The sequence below is a fragment of the Diabrotica virgifera genome, chromosome 3 (genome assembly GCF_917563875.1).
Source record: "Diabrotica virgifera virgifera chromosome 3, PGI_DIABVI_V3a".
Taxonomy (NCBI): domain Eukaryota; kingdom Metazoa; phylum Arthropoda; class Insecta; order Coleoptera; family Chrysomelidae; genus Diabrotica; species Diabrotica virgifera.
The window spans coordinates 217,672,861-217,699,761 of record NC_065445.1 but is presented as its reverse complement, the minus strand read 5'-3'; the positions used below and the strand labels follow the sequence as shown (position 1 = coordinate 217,699,761).

Genomic DNA, 26,901 nt, shown 5'->3' with positions numbered 1-26,901 from the left:
TTTCTCACCTTTAGACATCTGTGACAGGAGTATTTTATAAAATTCTGCTGTCACAGTGACAGTTGTCATACACTTCTGATACGTCAAAAGGTGGGAAACTATGTAATGTAATGTTAATTTATACGTTTATAACGATAATTTCCACCTCCACTAGTTTCATCTTTTTTTGTTTCACAATGTATTATGTTTTCCATCTTTTGCGTTATTTTGAAAGTTATTAGCGCGCTCATCATATATAGTTGGTTTGCTAAACTCAGACACAACTGGCTAGTGATTTTAGTAGGTAATTTTTTTGGTTTTTGCCAATTTTGCCAAATTGGCTAAATTACTAACTATTAGTTATTAACTATTTAATAATTATTTTTTTTGCCAATTTTACTAAATTGGCAAAATTACTTACTAAAATCACTAACCAGTTGTGTCTTGAGTTTAGCGAACCGACTATATACAGATTATACAACATATGACAGGAGCTCGAAACAAATGAGAATCGATGAAAAGCATGTATGGGAAAAGTAGCCAAACCATGAATGGGTCAAATAGGGATATTCACTATCAAACTGCAATAAGAAGAAGAGCCTAACAAACAGTGTCCTCTTCTGGTCATATAATTATAATAGCGAAGAGGAGGGATATGATGGCACAAATGTTGCAAGAAGTTTGTTCCGAAGAAGCAATGATTTGACTTCAAATAAATGGGAATTGATAAGGATATTCAAAATAAAATAATAAAAATAGGAAGTATGGAATTTCAAACATTTATTATGTATATATGTGTGTATAATTATTTGTTAAGTTTTATAAGAGGAACAGTGTCCTATGCCTTTTCTAAATCAACATATAGTAGAAGTACAGTAAAACCTCTGTTAACCGAAACGGCTGACAGTTTCAATAAATTCGTCAATAAAAAGTAAATTTTATCACAAAACGGAAACAATTCGATGTTAATTTGTCAACATCACCAACATTGTTTTCATACAACTAAGGAACGCAATTAAATATACAACACATTACGAAATGACCTCATAGTATTTGTTAATACCAACTTTGACCAAGAATAATATGTAATTTGATACAAGAATACAAAAAACAATATTATTTTTAACCGAAATTCTTGTTATTGGAAACGGCCTACCCCCCAATTATTTTAGTTAATGGAAGTTTTACTAGGAAGTGATCCACTGTATACCTGCCTGTATTCCTTGATGATGTACCTCGATAGATATCATACTTATTTTATCTCTATTAAACCAAGTAAACAGTATCTTAACCATATGTATATACTGCTCTCTCTCAAAAATATGATGCTTCTTATTTTAATTTCTTAAATGGTATTTTGATGATAAAACCAATTTGGACTTATGGTGTTCAACTCTGGGGTTGCTCAAAGCCATCAAATAGCAATATAATACAAAGACTCCAATCAAAAATATTGAGGATGATATTCAACGCACCCTGGTATGTAAGTAATAAAACCCTACACGAGGACTCAGCTACACCCTTGGTAGAGGAAGAAATTCCAAGGATCACAAAGAGCTACCTTGATGGACTGAGAAGTCATCCAAATGATGAAGCAAGACTGCTGAACACTCCTCCCGAATTCGCAAGACGACTGAAGAAACTATGGCCAACAGATTTAATAAATTAAATATACATATTGTGGTCAAATGTAAAAATTATAATAGGAGGGTTGCCACAGGGCAGCTTCTCCCTCATGTATTTAACATTCAAACTATTTGCTTATAGCTTCGATGAAGCAGATTGTAAATTAAAATATGTAATAAAAAAAATGGTATTTTGAAAATTCTTATAATAAGTGCCTGATATGTTATTCAGTTTCTATAGTTTTATTGTAATTTTCCTAGAAAACAGTTACTTTTAAAATAAACCTTTATTTTTCTTAAAGATGTTTTTAGTAGCATTCTATTTTTTTATGAGAATGCTGTGAATAAGCCATCATGTGTTTATTTGCATGTATGATGTGTCATTTTGACTATACTTGATTCAATTCTATTTACCAAGGAATTTTTTAATTCTTACACACTTATACTTACTGCATCACTAGTTGTACTCACTCAATGTCTACCAAACAATCTTCCCACGTGCCATATCGTATGCTTTTTCGAAATCACTCAGATATTTCATTTCTATACACTGCTATATATAAATTATTCTCTTCCAAATTGTTATACCCTCACTAATAAATCATTAACCCATTAGTGCCGAGATTAATAAATTATTGATTTTGTATTATTTTTTGCAATATTATTAATGAACTGTGTTTAAATAATAAAAAACTTCATAAAATATTTTTTCTGAGATATTTCATTTCTGAGATATTAAGTGTTGCCTTAAAGCAACACTAGGCGCTTACACTAACTAGTTTTTGTTGAAAATAATAAACCAAAAAATTAAAGCATTTGGGAAACAGTAAAGTAGGCAATAAAACAAAAATAGATATTTATTCATAAAAAAATGGAATTCGGTGTGATTAATTATAAAAATTTACCCTTTCTAGAGTGAAACGGTATAAAACAAGAAGTACATGTCCAATATCACATTTTAGCACATTGTTCTAACGATAGATTTACATGTTTTTGACGCACATCTTCCCTTTTTCTCATCTGGAATGTACTGTATCCAATTATTGATGGTGTCAAAACGAATGTCATCCGATACTCGGCTGTCGACAGATGCTGTCAAGGAAGCTGACGGTCTTCCACTTCCTTTACTAAGTACATTATACTTCGCTAAATATGTGCTTACAATCTCTCTTGTAAAATCTAATTGCGATACCTTTTCTCTGCCAATTTTATTATACAATATCCAACTATTTTGTACTGCAACATCGTCAATGTTACATCGAGCATCCACGTAAAAATTGGCCAATACCATTTTTTGCCACGAATACTGATCCGGTAGCAACTTACATTCTGATTCCGATCCATTCGGTCAGTTCCTCCCATAGGTAAATGTACGTATTATACTTGGTGATCAATTTCGGTCTAGAAACAAGTATGTTTCGTTTGAGTTTCTGAGAAAATCTTCTTACTTGACCTACTTCTTGAGTGCCGCAGGATGATGAAATCATTGTTACTGCTGCATTATTCATTTACCGGACATTATAATTGTCTAGAACAAAAATGATAAAATTTAAAATATTGGTATCACAAGCGCCTAGCGTTGTTTTAAGGCAACGGCTGGGTTACAACAGGCACTGACAAGTAGTTATTGATCAATTCATATAAATTATTTAAAATATGTTTTGTTAGAAGTATAATCGACACAAAGGACATCGCACACATCTTATGGAAAATATAATGTCGCTCAAATTCAATAAAATTTATACGATTAGATTCGTTTTAATAGAACGATCAATTCTTATCATTGCACCAACTCTTAATTATGATTAATTACGGCGCAAATTGCAATTAAAGTTTATCGAAATCACATTTTTGGAGTCCATAAAATGTTAGTTTACAATCATTATTGCTCTGAGTGCTATTCATAACAGCTTAAATCCCGCTGGGCCTAAGCGGATTAGTGAAACTAATCCGCTGATTTATGGAGTACCGAAAATCTGGGTATTTTAAAATATTTTTTCTCTCTCTAACTTATGTACATACCCATTTGATTTCAGATTTATTTATATCAATTTCTGCTCTTATTTTTGAAAATAGAGAGTTGGCGCAATGATAAGATTTGATCGTTAATTTAAAACGAATCTATTGGTATAAATTTTATTGAATTTGAGTGACATTATATTTTCCATAATATGTGTGCGATGTCCTTTAACAAATATAAATAATAAGTTTCATTTATACCGAAATTATGGTACTTACTCAAATCGAATGTCCATTATTTTCAATTTCTAATATTATACTCAACTTCAAATGCACCAAATTAACAAACAGTTCTTAACACCGCAAATAGATATGCATAACTCAGTGTGGGCGATTATGGTTGATGAAATTGGCAAGGTCACACCTCTTTTATGACTTTCTTATAACTTCAAGCTCCTCCCAAATACAGGCATGTCTGCCGTTGCTTTAAAGCAACGCACGGCGCTAATGGGTTAATATGACTCTGTTAACAGTCTTGTTTTTATGTTAATAAAGCCGAGATTAATTTTATTTTTGTTTTACTTTTTATTAAATCCTGTACTAAAATAAATTGCTTAAAATAATTATTATTACAATAAACATTTAAATCAACATTCGTAGATGTAATATAAATAATAAAGATAATAAAAAATAAAGTTAATATAATGAAAAACAAATGAAAATTTGGTATTTATTTAATACAGTCGTAAACACAAAATAAGACTAATTTACAAATGAAAAAATATCATTAACTGACAATGTTTAAAACACCATTATGCCCAATTTTGATAATGTGCTCAGTAATATTAAGCTCAATTTTATTTGTTAAAATACAGTCAAATTCATGTTTTCCAAAACAGTTACTAAAATGATGAATGGAAGGAACTAGGTATACAAATCTGATCTAATAACTGGACTATAATATACAATAAGAGCACTATAATTAATATTATGGAATTGTTTTGTAACAAAAGCGTACTTGGTAGACTTTTTAAAGTACGTTATCATAAAATTGCACTTGCATTTTTCCTTTCTCCAGTTATTAGTGCACAAATATTTTCATTCTACCTCAATCTAAAATCCTACAAGTATAAAAACATTATGAGATACAAATAGATTATAAGAGACAACTGAATACCTACTGGAAGAAATTTCACTGCTTTTTAGGCAATTAATTTTTACCTAAAATGCATAATCTAATGTGTTGCAACTAATTTAAATAATGTTAGTTCTTCCATTTATTTATGTCACCATTAATTTAATTTAGGTTATGTTATTGTTTACCCCTTAGACAAGGAAAGAGGTCTTTTTTCCTTGTCTAAGGTTTTCCCAATGACATAACCAGCACTCCGAGCTACTAAATTCAATTCGATTGTATCGATCTGAATTTGATACCGATACCGGATCGCCTGATTTGTTGGTATGCTGCCTAGACGCAAGTATCATTATCACAGGTCAATTAATATTAGAATTAGAGCATTTTATTAAGTGTGCCAAGGGTGGCGCTCATGGCTCCCTGAGGAAAAAACCCTTGTGGGGCCATGAGTGCCAACATAGGTACTAGGTTAAAAATGGTGGGTGTGAAATACTTATAAATATATTAATTAACCCCCAACAGGTTATTACAAAATCCAATATCAAAATAATAAATAAAAATCGTTGTGGCCTCATGAGTCAACACTCTGTAGAAGAGCTGCAGCATAAATGGCAAGTTAACGATGTACCACATTTATTTATTTATTTATTTATTTATTTATTTATATACGGTTACAACCATTTACAAAAAAAAAACAATAGGTTAAAATATAAATTACATACAATAAAGAGAACAAAAAATACAAATTATCAATATAAATAAGTTAGTAATACAAATTACACAATCACACCTAAAGACATTAATTAGTGTGGTCGGCAGACAAAAGCAGACAAGTCACTTTTGAGTTTATTATTATTATTATTTTTGCAGAACAATAAGTCTTAGTCAATGTTTACAAAAACCTGACTCAGGAACTTGCTATAAGTTTGGAAAAGATCAATGTTAAGGTGCTGGTTTGCTAGTCTGGCAGTTCTAGAGAGGAAGTTGTTAAGACCATAGTTAGTACGGTGGATTGGGTAATGGAAACTAACTGTAGCCCTGGTTGTTCTTAGTGGGACATGAATATTAATTTTTTGAAGAAGCTCTGGAGTTCCAGTTTTTCCATGTAGGATGTTGTAGAAAGTGATGAGATCCCTTCTCTTATGACGAGCAGTGATAGGTGCCATATTTAGGATATTAAGAATATCTGCATCACTGTAATTGCCCAAGATACCAAGTCTATATGCAATTTGCCTTAAAAATTTATGTTCAACTAACTGTAGAGCATTAGTATGCACTCCATAAAAAGGAGACCATACACAGGAGGCATACTCAAGATGGGGACGGACCAAGGCACAGTAGAGGGTTTTTAAAGCTGTAATATTTGTGAAGTCCTGGGTGCATCTTCTAATAAAACCAAGCATCTGGAAAGCCTTATTAACAACATTCTCCAGATGATGAGAAAGCTGTAAGTTTGTATCAAGGGTGACCCCCAAGTCCTTAAAAAGGGAAGTTCTTTCGATACTATAGTGACCAATATTGTAGTCAAAGACAATAGCATTTCTGGAACGGGAAAAAGTCATAGTTTTACATTTAGTTGGATTAAGTTCCATGCCATTTCTTTTACACCACTCTAGCAAGTTATTTAAATCGTACTGTAGTTTTTCACAATCCTGTGGGGATTTAATCACACAGCTTAATTTTAGATCATCAGCAAAGAGCAAAAATAAACTGATTGCTAGAGAGCGGAATATATGCAAAGTGCATATAGATGCATATATTGCATATAGATGCATATATTGCATATTTTCAGACAACAAACACAACATTGCATATTTAAGCTAAACACGATTTATTTTGCATATTTTAAAAATAAATTATATAAAAGTTTAAAATTTTCCTCTCTTAGTTGGAATTTTATAACTTCGATATGAACGAGCTCGTTATTTATCTATCTATCGCTCATCTGGACTTTCCCATTACTACCTGAATTTAACAATTATGGGTGTTCCCAGAAAAATATTATTCTATTAGCGTAGCAAGTCGCAGGTACCTACCTGCTTTTAAGGGTCTAATAATTATTTTGTCAGTTTCCGGCCAACATTTGTTTAAAGTAAACGTTGTATCGTATTTAGTGTTTTTGAAGTGATTGGTATATATTAAATTTAAATATGTCTACCATTCAAAAAAGTGCTTGAATAAAGTGTTTTCCCGAGTTAAAGCTAAGTGGAGACAAAGTATTTTGCAAGGCCTGTTCCAAAATCGTAAGTTACATTAATTTTCACATTTCATTTTTTAAATGAGGAACTGACAAACAAAAGCATCATGTCCCACAAAAGAAATTTTTCTGGAAAGAGTGTTTTTATTCGACAAATTCGCTTTTACTTCTATAAAGACGGACATAGAGAGAAGCATCAAAATAAAAAAATCCATCAAATTGTAGACAATTCCGCTTTTGTCCTTGAGCTTAAGTAACGTACTTTGTTCTTTAAGTAACATACAAATTGCTAAAGAACTTATGTTCATAAAAGTTAATTTTAGTTTTTTACCAGATCTAATAAAGTCATTAGAACAAAGGAATTTACAATTAAGTGATTCGGTTAATCTTGTTAACACTTTTTCTGCTCATTGTCAAAAAATTCCCGGAAATACAGGGATTACAATTAGAAATAAATTAAAAAATGTTTTTAGAAAAAAATGAGGGCTTCGATTGTTTGAGGAAAATTGTACGTATTTTTGAAGGCAACTTTTCTGAAGATCTTACGACTTAATATATTGTTTTATTTTTGAGTATTTTTAATATGCATTTGCATATTAAGACAAATTTAGAAATAATACCTGCATATTTGTAGTAAAAGTAATGCATATATATGCGCATATTTTGGTAATGTTGTGTTGCATATATTCTGCTCTCTAAGAATCATTCATTTATGTCGTTTATGAAAATATTAAACAAGAGTGGCCCAAGGCGAGAGCCTTGAGGCACTCCTGATGGAACTTAGATAATTTTAGAAAGAAAAGTGCCAATTTTAACAATCAGTCTACGATCAGATAAGTAGCTTTGGAACCATGACAATAAAGGCTCATCAATCCCAATAAGTTTCAACTTATGCAACAAAATGTTGTGTGGCACCCTGTCGAATGCCTTGGAGAAGTCAGTGTATATCGTATCCACTTGATACCCCTTCTCCAAGGCGTCCAGCAAGAAGTCCACCTGACTAAGAAGATTTAATTCTGTAGATTTTCGTGGTCTAAACCCAAACTGTTGTTGGACTAGTAGAGGTTCAAATAGAGGGGTTAGAATGTCACATAACAGACTTTCAAATACCTTGGGGATTGCACTGATTATACTGATGGGACGATAGTTTGTTACACAGGTTTTGTCACCGGATTTAAAGATGGGCTTTAGAAAGCTCTCTTTCCAGTAGTCAGGGAAGATTCCAGTTTGGAGGGAGAGCTTGAAAATGTGGTACAGAGGTCTTGAAAGAATAAAGGAGCATTTTTTTAAGAATAAGGTAGGTAGACCATCTGGTCCAGGCCCTTTGTTAACATCCAAAGAAGAGAGTTTACTAAATATATCTGATATTTTAATGTCAAGGTGTGGAATATGGTTATTGGATGTGGATATTTCATGAGTGGGAATATTAACATTATCATGTGAGTATACTGTCGAAAAATAATCAGCAAACATGTTCGATATTTCCTCCCCAGAACAACTAGTCTTATCCAAATATTTAAGTGTATTTGGAAAAGAACTGCTTTTCCTTTTATTGTTAACAAATGACCAACATTTTTTTATGTTAAAACTAATAGCTGTTTCAGTACAGTGCACATATTGAGCATAGCATTCCTGCGTCAGATTTTTGCATATTTGTCTCGACCTAGAAAACTCCCGATAGTCATCCGCTGACTGTGTTTGTTTATACCTTTTGTGCAATTTTTTCTTTTGAATAATACAATTTTTTAGTTCAACTGAGAACCATACCGGGAATTTTCTGGCCGAAAATTTCTTTAAAGGAACAAATATATCCGCTGCGATAAAGATAATTTCATAAAAAATGTTTAACATTGTTTCAAGAGGCTTACCTAAAAGTAAAATCTCTATAGAATCCATCAAACTCAAGACCATCTTCACCCTCTACAACACCAATATTTAACTTAATACATAGTGGTGGGTGAACAACTGGAGGAACCAAAAAATAGTCTGCTTGTTTGACCTCGGTAGAGGAATCCTGTGTTAATACCAGATCCAGAAGGCTGTTGTGTGAGGTTAAGTGTAAGTTAAGTTGGAATAAGTTGTGAAAATTACATGTGTTTGACATAACTTGTACACATGACACTTCTTGAGGACATGCACCAATTGTAGTTACTGTCGAACTAGGGCTGCCAGTTTGCCATATACCATTTGGCAAGTTGAAATCACCCATAATATGCAGGGTAGAATTAGGCATTTGAAGAGCGAGTGAATCTAATGTTTCAGAAAAAGTGATGTATGAATGTGCTGATGAATTTGGAGGAATATACACTGCTCCCAAGATAATATTCGATTTAACAGATCCAACTGTGACAAAGACATGTTCAATACTATCAGGAACTAGGAGATGTTTACTAGGTATTGATTTGCGTACAGCAATTAAGACACCCCCTCCTCGCTTAAAGGCACTGGTGTTAATAGAACGATCCTGGCGATATATGTTAAAATCCGCGAAGCCAAGTTCTGCGTCAAATATGCCACTGTGCAACCATGTTTCTGTCAATACAGTTATGTCATATTGACAAGCTGGCGAGTTATTTTGAAGTACATTCAATTTAGTTCGTAAGCCTTGGGTATTCTGGTAATACACTAAAAGCTTTTTGTGGAATTTGGGCTGCTTAGCCTTTTTGGAAAATTTTGGTAATAAATATTGCGTTCGTTTGAATTGACACTAAGTTTTTTGGAACAATTTTTGGAATATTGTTCACATATCTTATGATTATGTTATCCTCACCTTGATCTTGGCGTAGTTTAAGTTTTGCTTTGAGATCTTTATATTGTTTTACCTGCATAGGAGTTTGGTCCACATTAACGAAAATCTTCTTGTCATTATTTATATTCTTTCTATTCTTAATAACAGCTAGTACATCATGGGTATTCGATAAGATTACTTTCAATGGCCGCTTTTCATTTCTATTATTTCATTTAGTATTCATGACAGTCAACCTGTTAAAATATGTCATATTTTTAAAAGCCACTGCCATTATCCGCCGTTATATACCATCAAGGAAAATAAACGCTAGTATAATAAGAACAGTACACTAATAGTTGCTGCAGATTCACTGAACTGCAGAACTCATTAGAGATTTGATACTAGACTCGCTAACTAATCCGAGGTAAAACAATTACAATATAAAAAATAGTTTTTTGTAGAGCGATAGTCTGTGCGTGACTACTGCAGGGTTAATACCATTGTTTGTGAATTAATTTAACTTATGTACATATTTAGATGCAATCCATTATAACATTGTTATTTCTGTTTAAGTTTATCAAAAATTACAAATCCTGAAGCAGCTTTGAGCAAGGAAGACCTAACACCACGCTATAAAATTCAAGTTAAAAATGGTTTTAATCAAATCAATAGCTTACTTACTACCCAATCCCATTTACTTGTTGGAATTGTTGGAGAAATATTAGCCTACAGTTGGAAGTCAATCAAAAACACAAATCCTCAACCTGATTGGACTATTGATCTCCCAAACCAGAAAGATACATTTGAGAGTGCTGATGTTAATGTAATCAAGTATTACGCAGAGAAGAATCATATATTTGTAGGATGTGGTGATAATAATATCTATGTCTATGATTTGAATTATGGAAAGTTATTGAAGACTCTTACAAATCATACAGACTATATTCATTGTATATCAAACATGTAAGTATTAATGTTGTTTATTTCAAATTAATTTACAAAAATTCATTCAACAATCTGTCAGTTATAAACAATAAGCGTCTTTGGAGTTCGACGTAAAAAATTGACTTTAGAGAGGTCAGTCCAATGACTGGACCTCTAAACATAAACATAAACATGGAACAAACATAAACATGACATTTCGATAATATATGCTATACAGTAAGCGCCACATTACTAGATACATGGTAGGTTCCTAATTACTATGCTTATGGGTTAATCATCACTGTCATGTTACTGTCAAGAAACTATTCAAAATAATTATTTTTCCATACAAAAAATACATTAATTATTATTCTTAGTATTGTTACTCTGCTTTAAAATAACTTTATTCAAACATCAAGAATATTACAATATGTACTTTAAAACTTTTACAACTTTAACAAAATGACAACTATAAGCATCAAATACAGCTGATCTATTAATTGTCAACATTCTATGTTAATATTCATACATTTTCTATACATTTTCTGACGATCTAAACGTCACTAGACATAAAAATATACATCGCAACAAGTGAAGGGGTCAGGACTGTAATGGCTCAATGTTCCTATGTGTCTAGTAGGGTGGCGGTTACTGTATACCTACATACATTTCACATTTACACACAATCCATATATCTAAAATATTACAGGGTGTTTCATTGGGAAACGAAAATACTTAAATTTTGAATAGAGGTCACTGAGGCGGTTCTAGGTATGCTACATTTTTGCCCTACTGACTTTTATAGCCGAGTTACAGGGAGAGAGAGAAAGACATACTTTATTGATACAATGTACCAAAAGACCATCGACCGCAGTCTTTCAGCCAATTTACACAATTAATATACATTAATACAGTATATGTTTTTTGTTAATATTAATACAATACAATAATTAAAAAAAAATATTTGTATGTGGCGGTAATCACAATATCTGACAATTAGCTACAATACAGATGATTATTTAAATAGAGTTGTTTATTGTCTTGATGTGTAGCAGATTTCTTCAAAAAGAGTTCTTCCTGGATATCTACGGACGCCGTCCTCTGGTATCTTCACAATGTGGGGCTCAATCAAATTTTTGTTTTTGTCATTAATAGAGAAATATTTAAACAACTTATTGAGTCTCTCATTAATAGGTTCAATTCCAGTTTTATCGTACAGCATTCTGTTTGGTGGATTATGAAGTGGATTATCAGGATTACGCATTCTAGTGATTTGTCGAAAGCTAGTTGTTTCAGCCACTTTTATATTATTTTTGGCAGGACCTTTAGAATTATAGAAAATTGTAGAACCATACTCCAGCATGGGCCTGCAAATCATTTTATAAATATTGGCTGCTGTTTGAATCGTAATTCCCTCATTCTTGTATGTTAAACTTCTGAAGTGTTTTGCTCTAGTTATAATTTTCCTTTTTATAACTGCTGTGTGGGACCGAGTTACAGGGTGTTTTATCGATTTTGCCAATGTCTTTTCTGAGCCATAATTTTAGAACCACCCTGTATATTTTTTTGATAATTGGTACACATGTGTCTCATCCAAAGCCCAAACGACCGACATACTAATCACAAGAAAAATCCAGGTCCGGATTAACAAAAAATTATAAAGTAATTGTGACCTTAAAACAACACCCTGTATATTGAAATTCTGAAAATCTGTTTGCACATTTAAAAAGAGCACAAACAACTAAGTCTAATCATTCGCTTCCATTTTTCGGCCAGACAATTTTATGACTTCAATTTTGAAATTATATTTAATTTTTTAAGAACTCTGACATTAAAAAGCAGGTATTATTAACTTTAATTATAAATTATTAAAGCTATTGAATCAATACTCATTTTAAAATTAATCAGTACTTATTTACCACATTACAAGGACCAAATTATTAATCACAAGAAAAATCCAGGTCCGGATTAACAAAAAAACATAAAGTAATTGTGATCTTGAAACAACACCCTGTATATTGAAATTTTCAAAATTTGTTTGCACATTTGAAAAGACCACAAAAATCTGAGTTTATCGGTTTGCTTTAATTTTTTGTGAAGGAAATTTAATTACTTTAATTTTGAAATTAAATATATTAATACTTTTAAGAACACTGAAATTAAAAAGCAGATTTTTATAGCACTTTTAACAATAAATTATTAAAGTTATTAAATAAATACCTATTTTAAAAATAATTTATACTTATTTACTACATTCGAACGACCCACTTACAAATCACAACAAAAATTCAGGTCCGGATTAACAAAACAATATAAAGTAATTGTAACTTTGAAACAACACCCTCTATATTGAAATTTTCAAAATCCGTTTCCACATAGGTATGAAAAGAGCATAAAAAACTAAGTTTAATCGTTCGCTTCAATTTTTTGGCCAGACAATTTAATGAATTTAATTTTGAAATTATGTCGAAACTTTTAAGAACTCTGGGAACTCATAATAAAAATTTCGATATAATTTCAAAAGTAATGTCATTAAATTGCGTGAACAAAAAATTAAAGCGCGACATTAAACTTAGTTTTTCGTGCTCTCTTCAGGTGTCAAACGTATTTTAAAAATTTCAATATACGGGTGTTTTTTCAAGGTCACACTAATTACTTTGTACATATTTTGTTGTTAATACGGACCTGGATTTTTCTTGTGATTAGTCAGTGAGTCCTTCTAACGCAGGAAGTAATACCTGATTATTTTTAAAATCAATATTTATTCATTAACTTGAATGATTTATTATTAAAAGTGCTTTAAAAACCTGCTTATTAATTTCAGGGCTCTTAAAAATTTGAATATATTTAATTTCAAAATTAAAGTTAATAAATTTCTGCACAAAAAATCAAAGTGAACCGATAAACTCGTATTTTTATGGTCTTTTCAGATGTGCAAACAAATTTTGAAAATGTCCATATACAGGGTGTTGTTTCAAGGTCACAATTACTTTATGTTTTTTTTTTGTTAATTCGGACCTGAATTTTTCTTGTGATTAATAATTGGGTCTTTCCAATGTGGTAAATAAGTATTGATTCATTTTAAAATGAGTATTTATTCAATAACTTTAATAATTTATAATTAAAAGTTAATAATACCTGTTTTTAATGTTAATTTCTTAAAAAATTCAATATAATTTCAAAATTAAAGTCAAAAAATTGTCTGACCGAAAAATCGAAGCGAACCATTACACTTAATTTTTTGTGCTCTTTTCAAATATGCAAACAGATTTTCAAAATTTCAATATACAGGGTGTTGTTTTAAGGTCACAATTACTTTAAAATTTTTTGTTAATCCGGACCTGAATTTTTCTTGTGATTAGTATGTCGGTCGTTTGGGTTTTGAATGAGACATATGTGTACCAAATATTAAAAAAATATACAAGGTGGTTCTTAAGTTATGGCTTAGGAATTTTATGAGCAAAATCGATAAAACACCCTGTAACTCGGATATAAAAGTCGGTAGGGCAAAAAATTTAGTATACCTAGAACGGCCTCGGTGACCTCTATTCAACATTAAAGTATTTCCGTTTCCCAATGAAACACCCTGTGTATACAATTACAGTGAGTTAGAAAACTTATTTATAAATTAGGTACAGTGGATTTTTAAATTTTAGTCTGTGAGTTTGTTGACTGTTATCAAGCAAGTTTATTGTCAAGGCATTTGGCTGGCTTTCTAGCTGTACCTAACACTCCACTGAACTATCACTTCACTGATCGTAGGTATTTCTAGATCACTATAAATAATGTCTTTGTTTGACACGAACTAGCTCTGAATAATGATAGAGTAAATTTTCCATACCATTGTCATAGATTTTTCAGCGATGATGTTCTTCTTCCTCCATGACCATGTTTGCCATGGATCTTTCCCTGAATGATCAGATGTAAATGTTCATATTTTTCAGGGCGTTTCATAATGTGATCGAAGTATTCCAGCTGGCGTCTCTTTTTTTATATTGACCTGTTGTGTTATTTGGTTCAGCCGTCTAAGGACCTCCTCATTTCTTACTCTGTCGACCCAGAGTTATTCTTAGTAGTCATCTATATACCCATGTCCTAAAGAATTCGAAACGTTTTAAGTATAGCCTCACTTACTTCCACCAGAGTCTACACTTCCACACCATACAGTAGGACTGGAAAAATATAGCAATATGTCATTCAGATGAAATGACAAATGTGGAGGTGAAAAGCAAAGGTTGATAGAAACTAAAATTTTTTCTGTAGTATGTATGATACTATAGATCTTCTACTATAACTTTTCCCATTTTTTATAGCCTTTTTTCTATTCGAATTGTCGAATAAAGGCCTCTCCCATTTCTCGCCATTCATCCCTGTTGTGTGTGTCGTTCCCACATTGGTCATCCTGCTACTCTTTGATGTCATCGCTCCATCGCGTAAATATCAACGAAACCGATATCCGTTTCGGCACAACGCCTTTAGTGCTTACATACACCTCGTCTTCGTCGCCTCAATATCAAACAAAACAAGAATTTGTTTGGTGTCACCAACATGCGACATCTGGATATTTCGCTTAATCTGTCAATTTTATTCTGTACCAAAAGAACGAGTATTTCTAACGAGGAATTGGTAGGTATTGTGGGTATTCGACAAATATCATATCCGTTACTTTGTAAGGGTAGGTACCTTTTTTCATCACTACGAGATAATTTGGAACATTTGTGTTTAGTGTCAACGCGATTGTGTTTAGTATCACCGCGAAAATGTTGTCGATCCGTAAGTATCATGCGATCTTGATTATTTATGGAGATGCTCACTGCAACAGTAATTTAGCTGTACAAGTTTATGTGCATCGGTATCCCGAAAGGCGAGCTCCTATTCCTAGAACTTGTGTGAATTTTTCCCAAAGATCATAAGAAATGGGTTCTATTGTACCGAAAAAAAATAGCGGAAGAAAAAGAAGTATCCTTTGATTAAATGTAGAAGACGACATTTTAGATGCTGTGGAGAATAATCCAAATGTAAGTACACGAGCGGTGGCTAAAATGGATGGCATGTCGAAAAATATTGTTTATAGAACATTTCGGGAACAACTTCTACATCCATATCACTATCAGAGAGTACAAGTTTAACACCAAGATGATATTCCTTGAATGATGCAGAACACTAAATTGAGAGGCCTATCATAATTTTTTGCAATGGTTTCTTCACGACGCGACGCCGACGGATCCCCGGCACATTTTACCAGAGCTGTGAAAAATCTTCTGGATACTACTTATCCTTATCCTCATCGTTGGACTGGTAGGAATGGACCCATTATGTGGCCACCACGAAGTCCCGAATTCAATATACTGGACTTTTATTTTTGGGGACATCTGAAATCGTTAGTTTATGATAATCAAGATGAAATCAGAAACTATCCGACATAATTTAGTTAACTATGGAATTAGATACCTACTAACAACTGGATTCGTCGTTTCGCGAAGGTGGAGCTCACTTTGAACATTTATTATAAACTAGCTGACCCGGTGAACTTCGTTGCACCTTAGATAGTGTGTCATAATTAGATAATCTGTCATAATTTTGATTATAGATCAGTTGCTTGAACGTAATGGCTAAAAATCAATTACTCAAAATCAACTGCTCGAAAATGAATTTCTAGACATGAAAATTGATCGAAATGCAATTTCCTCGAATAAAAAAGAAAATTATATGTCCAAATATTTTATGCAAAATTTGTAAGTATGGTCGAATGAAATCCGATAGTTTTAAGGCATTCCAGAAGCCGCTACAGATAAAATGTTTTAACAACTTATTAATCATTCAGAATTAGTCGACACTTATTAAAAGTTAAAATAATTAAGACAATAACTGGACGATAACGATTTAATGAGTGGAAAACAATTAAAAATTATTTTGCACATCATATTTGAGACAGTATTTGGTTGAAAAATCTAATTTTGCTGGCCAAAAATATATTAATTTGTCTGGACTAAATTACAGTTCTGTTTATCTTAAAAGGGATATGATACTATCAACATTCACACAGTGTTGCCAAACTGGATTTTGTTATTTTGAGTCTAAATTTTCCCAGCGATCTCCGAGGGTACAATACATAAGAAAGATACATAATATGACAAATTATATGATATTCCACGTATACAGTACGTAAATCGTTCAGCTGGACATAGGGAACATACAATCTATAGATTTAGATACATAAATACATACATTGTATTATATTGAGATAACTGAGGCAACTGAGTTTTCTCGATGACAATATGGTTGTTAGCATTAAGGGGCATTAACCTCAAAATTTACAAATCATTTCGACTGACACAAATAAACGTCAAAATATGAGAATGTAGTAGGTAGCTAAATATTTTTGGCCTAAGAGAATGGAAAAACTGTTTAGGTTTTAAAGTAAAATAAATTTTATTATTTTAATTCATACCTTAAACTTTAACTACACGCGCTGACGTATTTTTGTACGCCACATATAAGAATTCTACTACAAATGAATTTAAAAATTTAATTTTTGTCTTTGTTTATTTATCTAACCTATCACTGGAATGTGCTTTACACTGGATTTAGTTTCGTTATAATCGGCATTCTAGGAAGATCGTAATTTACAATTTATTATTTGTTGTTTCCGGTGGTGGATAACATACGCCACAATTATAGTAATAAAATTAGTAATATAAGTACATATTTCAAATGTTTTTTAGTCATTATGGCACAAATATATTTTTCTTTATAAACAATACTTTTTCTCAGGTAAAAAATATCGTTTCAAAAAAATATTATTAGCAATTTTATTTATCATGGAATCAGATTCCAGTTATATATCCCAATTTGCTTACTGAGAAGGAACTCCAAGTATCCGCTGACGCCGAGTAAGGTTTATAACAAACAAATAAGTGTAATTTTTCAAAAAAAAAAACAAATCCGCTGTTTTTAAGTACATTTTCTTGTGGCGTATAAAGAACGCCACGCGTGTAGTTCTGTTATATTTTGATGTGCGGGTAGTTAAAGGTTAAAATTCTAAATATTAATTAATTATCACAATAACAAAAAATATTATCAATCATTTAATACATGCAATAGTGTACATGATATTTTTCGTTAGTTCATCTACTAAACATAAATAAACTGGATGGTTTGCCCACGCGAAAGCAAGATTTTTTAAAAATTCGTAAAATTAAAAAATTCATATTTTATCCAATTTGAGTCCAAAAGCTAATCTGTTGCAGTTTTCTTTTATGAAATTTCCCATTCGTTCTTCTTCTGTGCTCAGAATTTTGCTACGGCTTACGGTTCGCTATTTCGGAAACGGACTGCGCTAAAGAAGAAAAAATAGCAGCGTTTTGTTCGGAATTTAGCAGGGAATCTACCTGCCAAATTTCATGAAAATCGGTCAATTCGTTTCGGAGGAGTATGGCAACAAACTAACAAAGTGTAACTAACATAACTCGACTTTCTTTTATATATAGATGTAAAATATTTAAATGGCTATTAAAAAATAACGGTTGAAGATAAAAAAGTGAAAATTTAGGATTGTATGTATCTTTTGCTTCTACATCATACAAAATTAAGAAAAAACGGTTTGTCAAAAAATTAAAAAAATATATCAGGGGGGGCAAGCCCCCTTATGACGTACGGGCATGAATTCAGAGTTATGCCTATTCCCAGTCCGGTAGAATACACGTGTAAAATTTCATAACAATCTCATGAGCCGTTCTCGAGTTATTATCAGTGTAACTAACATAACTCGACTTTCTTTTATATATATATATATATATATATATATATATATATATATATATATATATATATATTATATATATAGATGTAAAATATTTAAATGGCTATTAAAAAATAACGGTTGAAGATAAAAAAGTGAAAATTTAGGATTCTATGTATCTTTTGCTTCTACATCATACAAAATTAAGAAAAAACGGTTTGTCAAAAAATTAAAAAAATATATCAGGGGGGGCAAGCCCCCTTATGACGCACGGGCATGAATTCAGAGTTATGCCTATTCCCAGTCCGGTAGAATACACGTGTAAAATTTCATAACAATCTGATGAGCCGTTCTCGAGTTATTATCAGTGTAACTAACATAACTCGACTTTCTTTTATATATATAGATGTAAAATATTTAAATGGCTATTAAAAAATAACGGTTGAAGATAAAAAAGTGAAAATTTAGGATTGTATGTATCTTTTGCTTCTACATCATACAAAATTAAGAAAAAACTGTTTGTCAAAAAATTAAAAAAATATATCAGGGGGGGCAAGCCCCCTTATGACGTACGGGCATGAATTCAGAGTTTTGCCTATTCCCAGTCCGGTAGAATACACGTGTAAAATTTCATAACAATCTGATGAGCCGTTCTCGAGTTATTATCAGTGTAACTAACATACCTCGACTTTCTTTTATATATATAGATGTAAAATATTTAAATGGCTATTAAAAAATAACGGTTGAAGATAAAAAAGTGAAAATTTAGGATTGTATGTATCTTTTGCTTCTACATCATACAAAATTAAGAAAAAACGGTTTGTCAAAAAATTAAAAAAATATATTAGGGGGGGCAAGCCCCCTTATGACGTACGGGCATGAATTCAGAGTTATGCCTATTCCCAGTCCGGTAGAATACACGTGTAAAATTTCATAACAATCTGATGAGCCGTTCTCGAGTTATTATCAGTGTAACTAACATAACTCGACTTTCTTTTATATATATAGATGTAAAATATTTAAATGGCTATTAAAAAATAACGGTTGAAGATAAAAAAGTGAAAATTTAGGATTGTATGTATCTTTTGCTTCTACATCATACAAAATTAAGAAAAAACGGTTTGTCAGCAAATTAAAAAAATATATCAGGGGGGGCAAGCCCCCTTATGACGTACGGGCATGAATTCAGAGTTATGCCTATACCCAGTCCGGTAGAATACACGTGTAAAATTTCATAACAATCTGATGAGCCGTTCTCGAGTTATTATCAGTGTAACTAACATAACTCGACTTTCTTTTATATAATATATAGAAATTATTGTCAGGTAAGTACAAACAGCTAGAGCAGGGGCTCTCAAACTTTTTGAGTCATGTACCACCTACAGTTCTTTTTATTATTTTTGGTACCACCTATAGTTTTAGATTGTATTATCAAGACTTACTAAGCACTACTATTTTAATTTTTTTTGTGTCTTGTGTACCACCGCAAATAATGAGATGTACCACCAGTGGTACATGTACCACAGATTGAGAACCGCTGAGCTAGAGGTATGTGAATCTCACTTAGATACAGAAGTAACTATTTTTGGTGACTTTAACATGCCAGACGCCACTTGGGTGCTGAAAGATGACATTCTTGAACTGATTTGTCCAGATTTATCCAATGGCAAATTTTTATCTGACTCTTTTGGTGCATGTGGTCTTAATCAACGGAATCATATTCCTAATAAACGTGGGGTTAACAGTAGTTTTCATCATGTACCATATTGTGTAACAGTTCCTGATAGCTCTAATATTCATCACTACCAATTGAGACTTTCTACTATGATTTTAGGAATATTGATTTTATAGGTATAAATAATTATCTTGCTCATATTAATTGGCCATATATGTATAATAGCAAGAATATTGATTTGGCTATTCAATTCTTCTACAGCATTATCTATGAGGCTATTCATTTATTTGTACCACTGAAACTTTATAAAACATCAACTTTTCCAGTAATACAGCACAAAAAATACAAAGAAACACTTAATCCTTTTGACTATCATAAATTTTGTGAACTACGCTTACAGTGTAAAGCTCTGAGTGAGATTTGTTATAGAAACTATTTAATTAAAACTGAAACAAATATTTAGAACGATCCTAGTTGTTTTTGGAAAGATGTCAATAATTTACGTAAATCTAATGGTTATCCCAATACAATGTTTTTAAATGATGAACGTAGTTCTGATGGTCAAACTGTTAACCTTTTTGCTGAAAACTTCAGCACAGTATATTCAGGTAAAAAAATAACTTTTTTTTGCTTGGACTATAGTCATTCAGTCAGTCTCAATCAAAAGTAAATGTATTAAAGATATTGCCAATTAGTGAAACATGGTTATTATAATAATATTACAATTTTTTACTTCTTATTTTACCTACTCATTACAGCTAATGTACATACTATGTTAATAAATATTATAAATATATTATACTCAATGTTTATCAAGAACACATAGTGTATACATTTTACAAATAAAATTATTGGTGTTATTATTTAAAATAAATGCATTCTTTTTTGTATTTTTTTTTATTTTGTTTTTTTGCTTTGTTTTTTTTTTGTTTTGTTTTTTTTTGTTTTTTTGTTTTGTTTTTTTTTGTCACTACGATAAGATGTCAACCCGGTTCAACCCCTCGGAGATTTAAATCCTCTTAGTGATTTTTTTCTATTTTTTTTTTGTTTCATTTTTTATTTTTTTTTCAATTTTTTTTTTTAATTTTTTTTTAACATATTTTACAACTACCTATATCTAATTACAATAATATTTTACATACAGAGAATATTTACAGGGAGTGGGATGTTCTGGTCTATAATTCTTTTAATTAGGTGATTGGTTAGGTGTTTATGCTTCTGGCATTCAAAAAATATGTGGTTCAAGTCACTTTTAACCTCACATTCTTGACAAATATTAAAATCTAATATGTTTATTTTAAATAAATGTGCAGGATAACATGCATGTCCAAATCTAATTCTACTGATGGTGGATATATATTTGCGAGGGAGGGTGAAATTATTATACCAAGGTTTTTCCGGAATAATCGGTTGTATCAAACTGTATTGTGTTGTTGATATGCTGCAGTACCTTTACCAGTGTGTTTTTCAGTTCTTCATCTGTTCAGTTCTTAAACACGCTAAAAAATAACATTACCAACTACTACCTCTATTGATGTAATTGACTTGAACAAGGTAACTCTAAGTATTATTGAAGTGTTCGAAGGTATTAACCAATTAAAAAACAATTCTTTATTTGGCCCAGATGGTGTCCCTGCTCTTTTAATTAAATGTGGCAAATTTACTTTAGCCTATCCAATTTTATATTTGTTTAAGGTGTCTTTGGAAACAGAAAAATTTCCTGATTTTTGGAAGGATAATTTTATTACACCAATTTTTAAATCCGGCGATAGGGAAAATATTAAAAACTACAGGGGTATATGCATACAATCAACATTACCTAAATTTTTGGATAAATTAGTGACTCGTCACTTAAATTGGGCATGTAAAAATGTAATTATACCACAACAGCATGGTTTTCAATCAAGTAAATCTACTGTTACAAATTTACTTTGTTATCACAGTTTTATATTAGAGGCTATTGAAAAGGGATTACAAGTTGATTTATTTACACACTTCTCTAAAGACTTCGATAGAGTCAATCATGACCTACTTGTATATAAGTTGAAGAATCTTGGTTTAGGGAATGGCATTGTGACCTCTTTCAGTAGCTTTCTTTATGGTCGTCAACAACGTGTTAAAATTGGCAGTTATATATCTAATGAAATTCAGGTTCATTCAGGAGTACCACAAGGCTCACATTGTGGACCATTATTATTTAACCTCTTTATCAATGATCTATCATCTGTAATTGAACATGTTAACTTTCTACTCTTTGCTGATGACTTCAAATTATTTCACATTGTAGAGAACTTATTGGATAGTAAAATTCTACAAAATGACTTGGATAAAGTATATAAATGGTCTATTTCCAACAATTTATTATTAAATGTCAACAAATGTCATATTATTAGTTTCTCAAAAACTAACACTACAGATCTGTATGAATATAAAATTGGTATAAATGTGTTGTCTAGAGTTGATGAGATGAGAGATCTAGGAGTAATTTTTGATAAACAATTAAATTTTAAATCTCACCTGCGTGTTCTTTGTATCTAATGCTAACAGATCTCTAGGTTTTGTAAATACAAAAGTTCTGAATCGAATATAAACAAAAACTGCCTTTATCTTTTTCATTTTTACTCAGTTTTGAGTATTTAGAAACTGTCTTTCGGTCCTTTTCCTAGACGAAGAGAAGGTAAATGCGTGGCCTAAGTGTCCCCTATTTGCTTTATCCTATTTTCGTCGTCTCTGTGATTATATATTGTAAAATCCGGAGATACGGGATGCAGCCAGAAGGCAGTTTATTAACGAAAAGTCTTAGATTTAAAATATTGTTTATTATATTTTTATTTCAATTATTCTAATTGTTTAAAAGTAGTAAACTTTGTATCTAGGGCTTTTCGTTGTTTTCCTCGTAATACGAGAGATGTCGCTAGATTGCGTCTCAAAAGGTGGAATCATTGTATCACGATGGTTTCCCTTAAATAGGCAGATTGTTTATATTCCTTTCAGAGTTGTGACTGCAGAGCTTCACTGAGGAGGCATGAGGATGCTGAAATAGCTATATGGAGATGGTGGTCCAACTCTGAATCGAATATAAACAAAAACTGCCTTTATCTTTTCCATTTTTACTCAGTTTTGAGTATTTAGAAACTGTCTTTTGGTCATTTTCCTAGACGAAGAGAAGGTAAACGCGTGGCCTAAGTGTCCTCTATTTGCTTTCTCCTATTTTCTTCGTCTCTGTGATTATATATTGAGATACGGGATGCAGCCAGAAGGCAGTTTATTATTAACGAAAAGTCTTAGATTTAAAATATTGTTTGTTACATTTTTAATTCAATTATTCTAATTGTTTAAAAAGTAGTAAACTTTGTATCTAGGGCTTTTCGTTGGTTTCCTCGTTATAATTTATGTAAAACCTCGAGCCTCATCAAAAACCTTAATTAATTCAGATAATAGCAAATGCCACATTATTAAATCAAGAAATAATTATTTGCCGCTAGGTACAATGCCGATGTCAACAACCATAAAATCATAGTACCTAAATAAACAAGGGGTTCAATTACGTTAAATTTCCAAAGTCACAAACGTGTTCTTGTACGACGTTGCCAGATTATTTAATTTTCTGAAAATGAAAATTCACTTATATGGATAACAATGTAATTTTTTTGGAAACGGTTAACTTTAGAAAAAAATCGTATTGGACTTTTTTGTTCTAAATTGTGTATTATATCCATACCTTAAAGGAATGCACTATTTTCGGTGACACCCCGTATATGTTATTGTAATTTTTATTTTCAAACATAATTATTGTTAGAACAACTAAATACTGCCCTCTCTTAATTTGATTACTTCCGGTAAATATCTATTAATTTTTTTACGGCCGCAAACATAAAACGCTCACTATACTACTCGCGAAGTCGATCGAAATTCAGTGAGTACGAGAGTGTAGACAGTTAACTCATGCGACTTCGCTGCGCGTCGGTCTACTTCCATTCGGTAGCGGTTTTTGCGATCGAGTCAAAGGAATCGAAGTAGATATCGCCCCGCGTCAATGTGTTCCTCGCGAAGTTGAGCGAGTGTGTAGTGACGGGTACTTCGGACTTCGGTCAACTTTCCGGAAGTAACTTCGCGAGAGTGTGGTGCTTGCTTAACAAGTAAATATATGAGTGCGGCTATATTTCTGACAAATGGACACTTATTTGTTTATTTTCGAGATTACTGTTTAACTTTTTGTATTTTTTTAAATTTATTTATTAAAATTCTATATTTATCTTTATACTAGTAATAGTCACAACATTTTACCAAAGTAGGGTCATTTTTGGCTTCAAATTATTTATAAGCCAAAATGACCCTACTTTGGTAAAATGTTTTCGGAATGGTAAAAATGACTTTTTATTGATTTTTTTAAATACGTTAAAAATATAAGTATTCTTCTTTCATTTGGTTTCCGCAGAATTGCTGTATCATTATCATTTTCTGAGCAATAACATTGCAAAAAAAGCTCTGTGGGGTAAACAAATTGAATAATATTTAATCTAATTGACGAATGTTCCTGAAATTTTGTGTGCATTATAATATAATAGTAACAGTGTATATACTGTTTGACTCAACTTTTCATGCAATAACAAAGTATTAAGTTCATTTTCGCAAAAGTTATAGCAAATTTTTGATTTTCGAAATTTTAGTTTTATTTTGCAATTTTTGAAGCAACAAATGATCGGACTAAAATTCAAAAGCTGCAATTTTAAACCTTTGCTCATCTACTAAAAGATGAATACTCTAAATAAGATATTTAATTACCTTATTTTTACCTGGAGCGATTTAAACGAAAAAATTGCCGTTTTTCACCCTTATCTGTTAATAACTAAAATTCTCGTCCGAACTGTGACGGGCATTTTTGTATTTATAATGTATCTATTAGGTATATAGTACCCAAAAACCCATTTGCAACCTGGTTGCTCAAGTGTCCCGACAAAAACCTTAATTTTTCTGGACTATTCCCACTAGTTTTAATTTGCATTGAATTTCTAATTAAGTTGCTGTTACATAGCTGAAACTAAGAAATGAACTGTAGTTAACAGTTTTTATATTATTTTGCAGAGGCTCTGACTTCATTTCGGGTGCTGAGGATGGTGTCGTAAACATATGGGATACTAAAACCTATAAGGTGGCGCACTCGATAGAGCCACATAAAAATGAAAAGGTAGCAAGGCCAGAATTAGGAAAATGGATTGGATCTGTCAGTGCCAATGAAGATTATGTGGTAAGTTATTGTTTTTGCCTTCCCACTAAATCTCCAAATTTATCAGAAATATTTTTAATTATAGTGACATTCTTAATAGTTTACAACACCGTACCCTCATTATATATTCAAAAAGAGAATGGTCTTTGACATAGGGATGCTCATCATTTTAAAAGTGAAAATTAAAATTCTAATGCCAAAGAAAACAGAGGATTGTATTTTCTAACATACTTCACTGTTTGAGCTCGTAATGGGTAATAAAGTTTAGATATTGTTTAGAATGCGTAGATACTAAAAGATAAATGTTTCGACAGTGGCGGACATCTTCTTCTTCTTCTTTTTATATAGACATTACTCTGTCTGTTTTTCAATGTGCCTCCAGTAAGTTGTCATTCCATCGTTTTCGTGGTCTTCCCACTGATCGTCTTCCTATTGGGGAACCGTCTCTCGCCGTCCTTACTACTCTATTTGTTGTCATTCTGCTTATGTGGTCGTTCCACTCTACTCTTCTGCTTTTCACCCAGTTATTAATGTTGTCCACCTTGCATCTCCCTCGTATATCTGCACTTCTAGCTCTATCCCACAGCGTCTTACCATCAATTTTTCGCAATGTTTTCATCTCTACTGTTTCTAGCATTCTTTTTGTCCTTTCTGTATCAGATCGTGTTTCTGCCGCGTATGTCATTATTGGTCTGATGACTGTTTTGTAAATTCTGCCTTTCACTTCTTTTCCGATGTTTTTATTTCTCCATATTGTATCGTTCAAGCAACCGGCGGCTCTGTTTGCTTTATTCACCTGATCTTCCACTTCTGTTTCGAGCTTTCCGTAACTGCATAGTGTGATGCCTAGATATTTAAACTCCATGACTTGTTCTATTATTTGACCCTCCAGCTCTAATTTACACCTTATTAGATCTGCTGTTATAACCATGCATTTAGTCTTTTTTGGGGAAATTAACATGTTAAATTTTCTAGCGGTTATATTAAATTCGTGCAGCATACGTTGTAAATCATCTTCACTTTGAGAGATTAGTATTGCGTCGTCTGCATAGCAGATTATTTTAAGTTGTTTTTCTCCCATTTGGTATCCTTTTTTTGTTCTTACATTTTTTATTATTTCGTCCATGATCAGGTTGAACAACAGAGGACTTAGGGAATCTCCCTGTCTTATCCCATTACCAGCTTCAATTGGGTCAGTTAGTTCTTCATCTACTTTTACTTTTATTGTGTTGTTCTGGTAGATATTTTCGATCGTTTTAATTATTACTAGAGGTACCTCTCTTGCGTACAATAAATGGATAACGTCCTTTAATTTTACCCTGTCAAATGCCTTCTTAAGGTCCACGAAACATAAGTATGCCGGTTTGTTGTATTCTAACGATTTTTCTTGAATCTGCCTCATTATAAATATAGCGTCGGTGCATGATCTTCCCTAAAACCTAAAACCTTGTTGTTCTTCTGCTAATGATATAATTTTATTCAGTTTGTTTGTTATTACTTTGGTCGTTAATTTTAGTGTTGTGTTTAATAAATTAATTCCTCTGTAATTATCCGGGTCCGATTTTTCTCCCTTTTTGAAGAGAGGTATTAGGATGCTTGATCTCCATTCTTGTGGTATTCTGTTTTGTTCTATTATTTTTTGGATTAGTTTTAATAATTGTTTGGTCAGGTCTTGTCCTCCATACTTTAGGAGTTCATTCGATATTCGGTC

General features: G+C 31.9%; 1 protein-coding gene across 1 annotated transcript in view; it reads left to right on the top strand.

The window, feature by feature from the left end:
- The window catches only part of LOC114334595 (THO complex subunit 6 homolog), a 60,267-nt gene that overhangs the window by 15,796 nt on the left and 17,570 nt on the right, over positions 1-26,901 (top strand). Inside the window, exons 2-3 of the mRNA XM_028284669.2 lie at positions 10,197-10,586; positions 25,049-25,211. Coding sequence (XP_028140470.1) covers positions 10,197-10,586; positions 25,049-25,211 — 553 coding nt within the window. The remainder of the gene's footprint in view (positions 1-10,196; positions 10,587-25,048; positions 25,212-26,901) is intronic.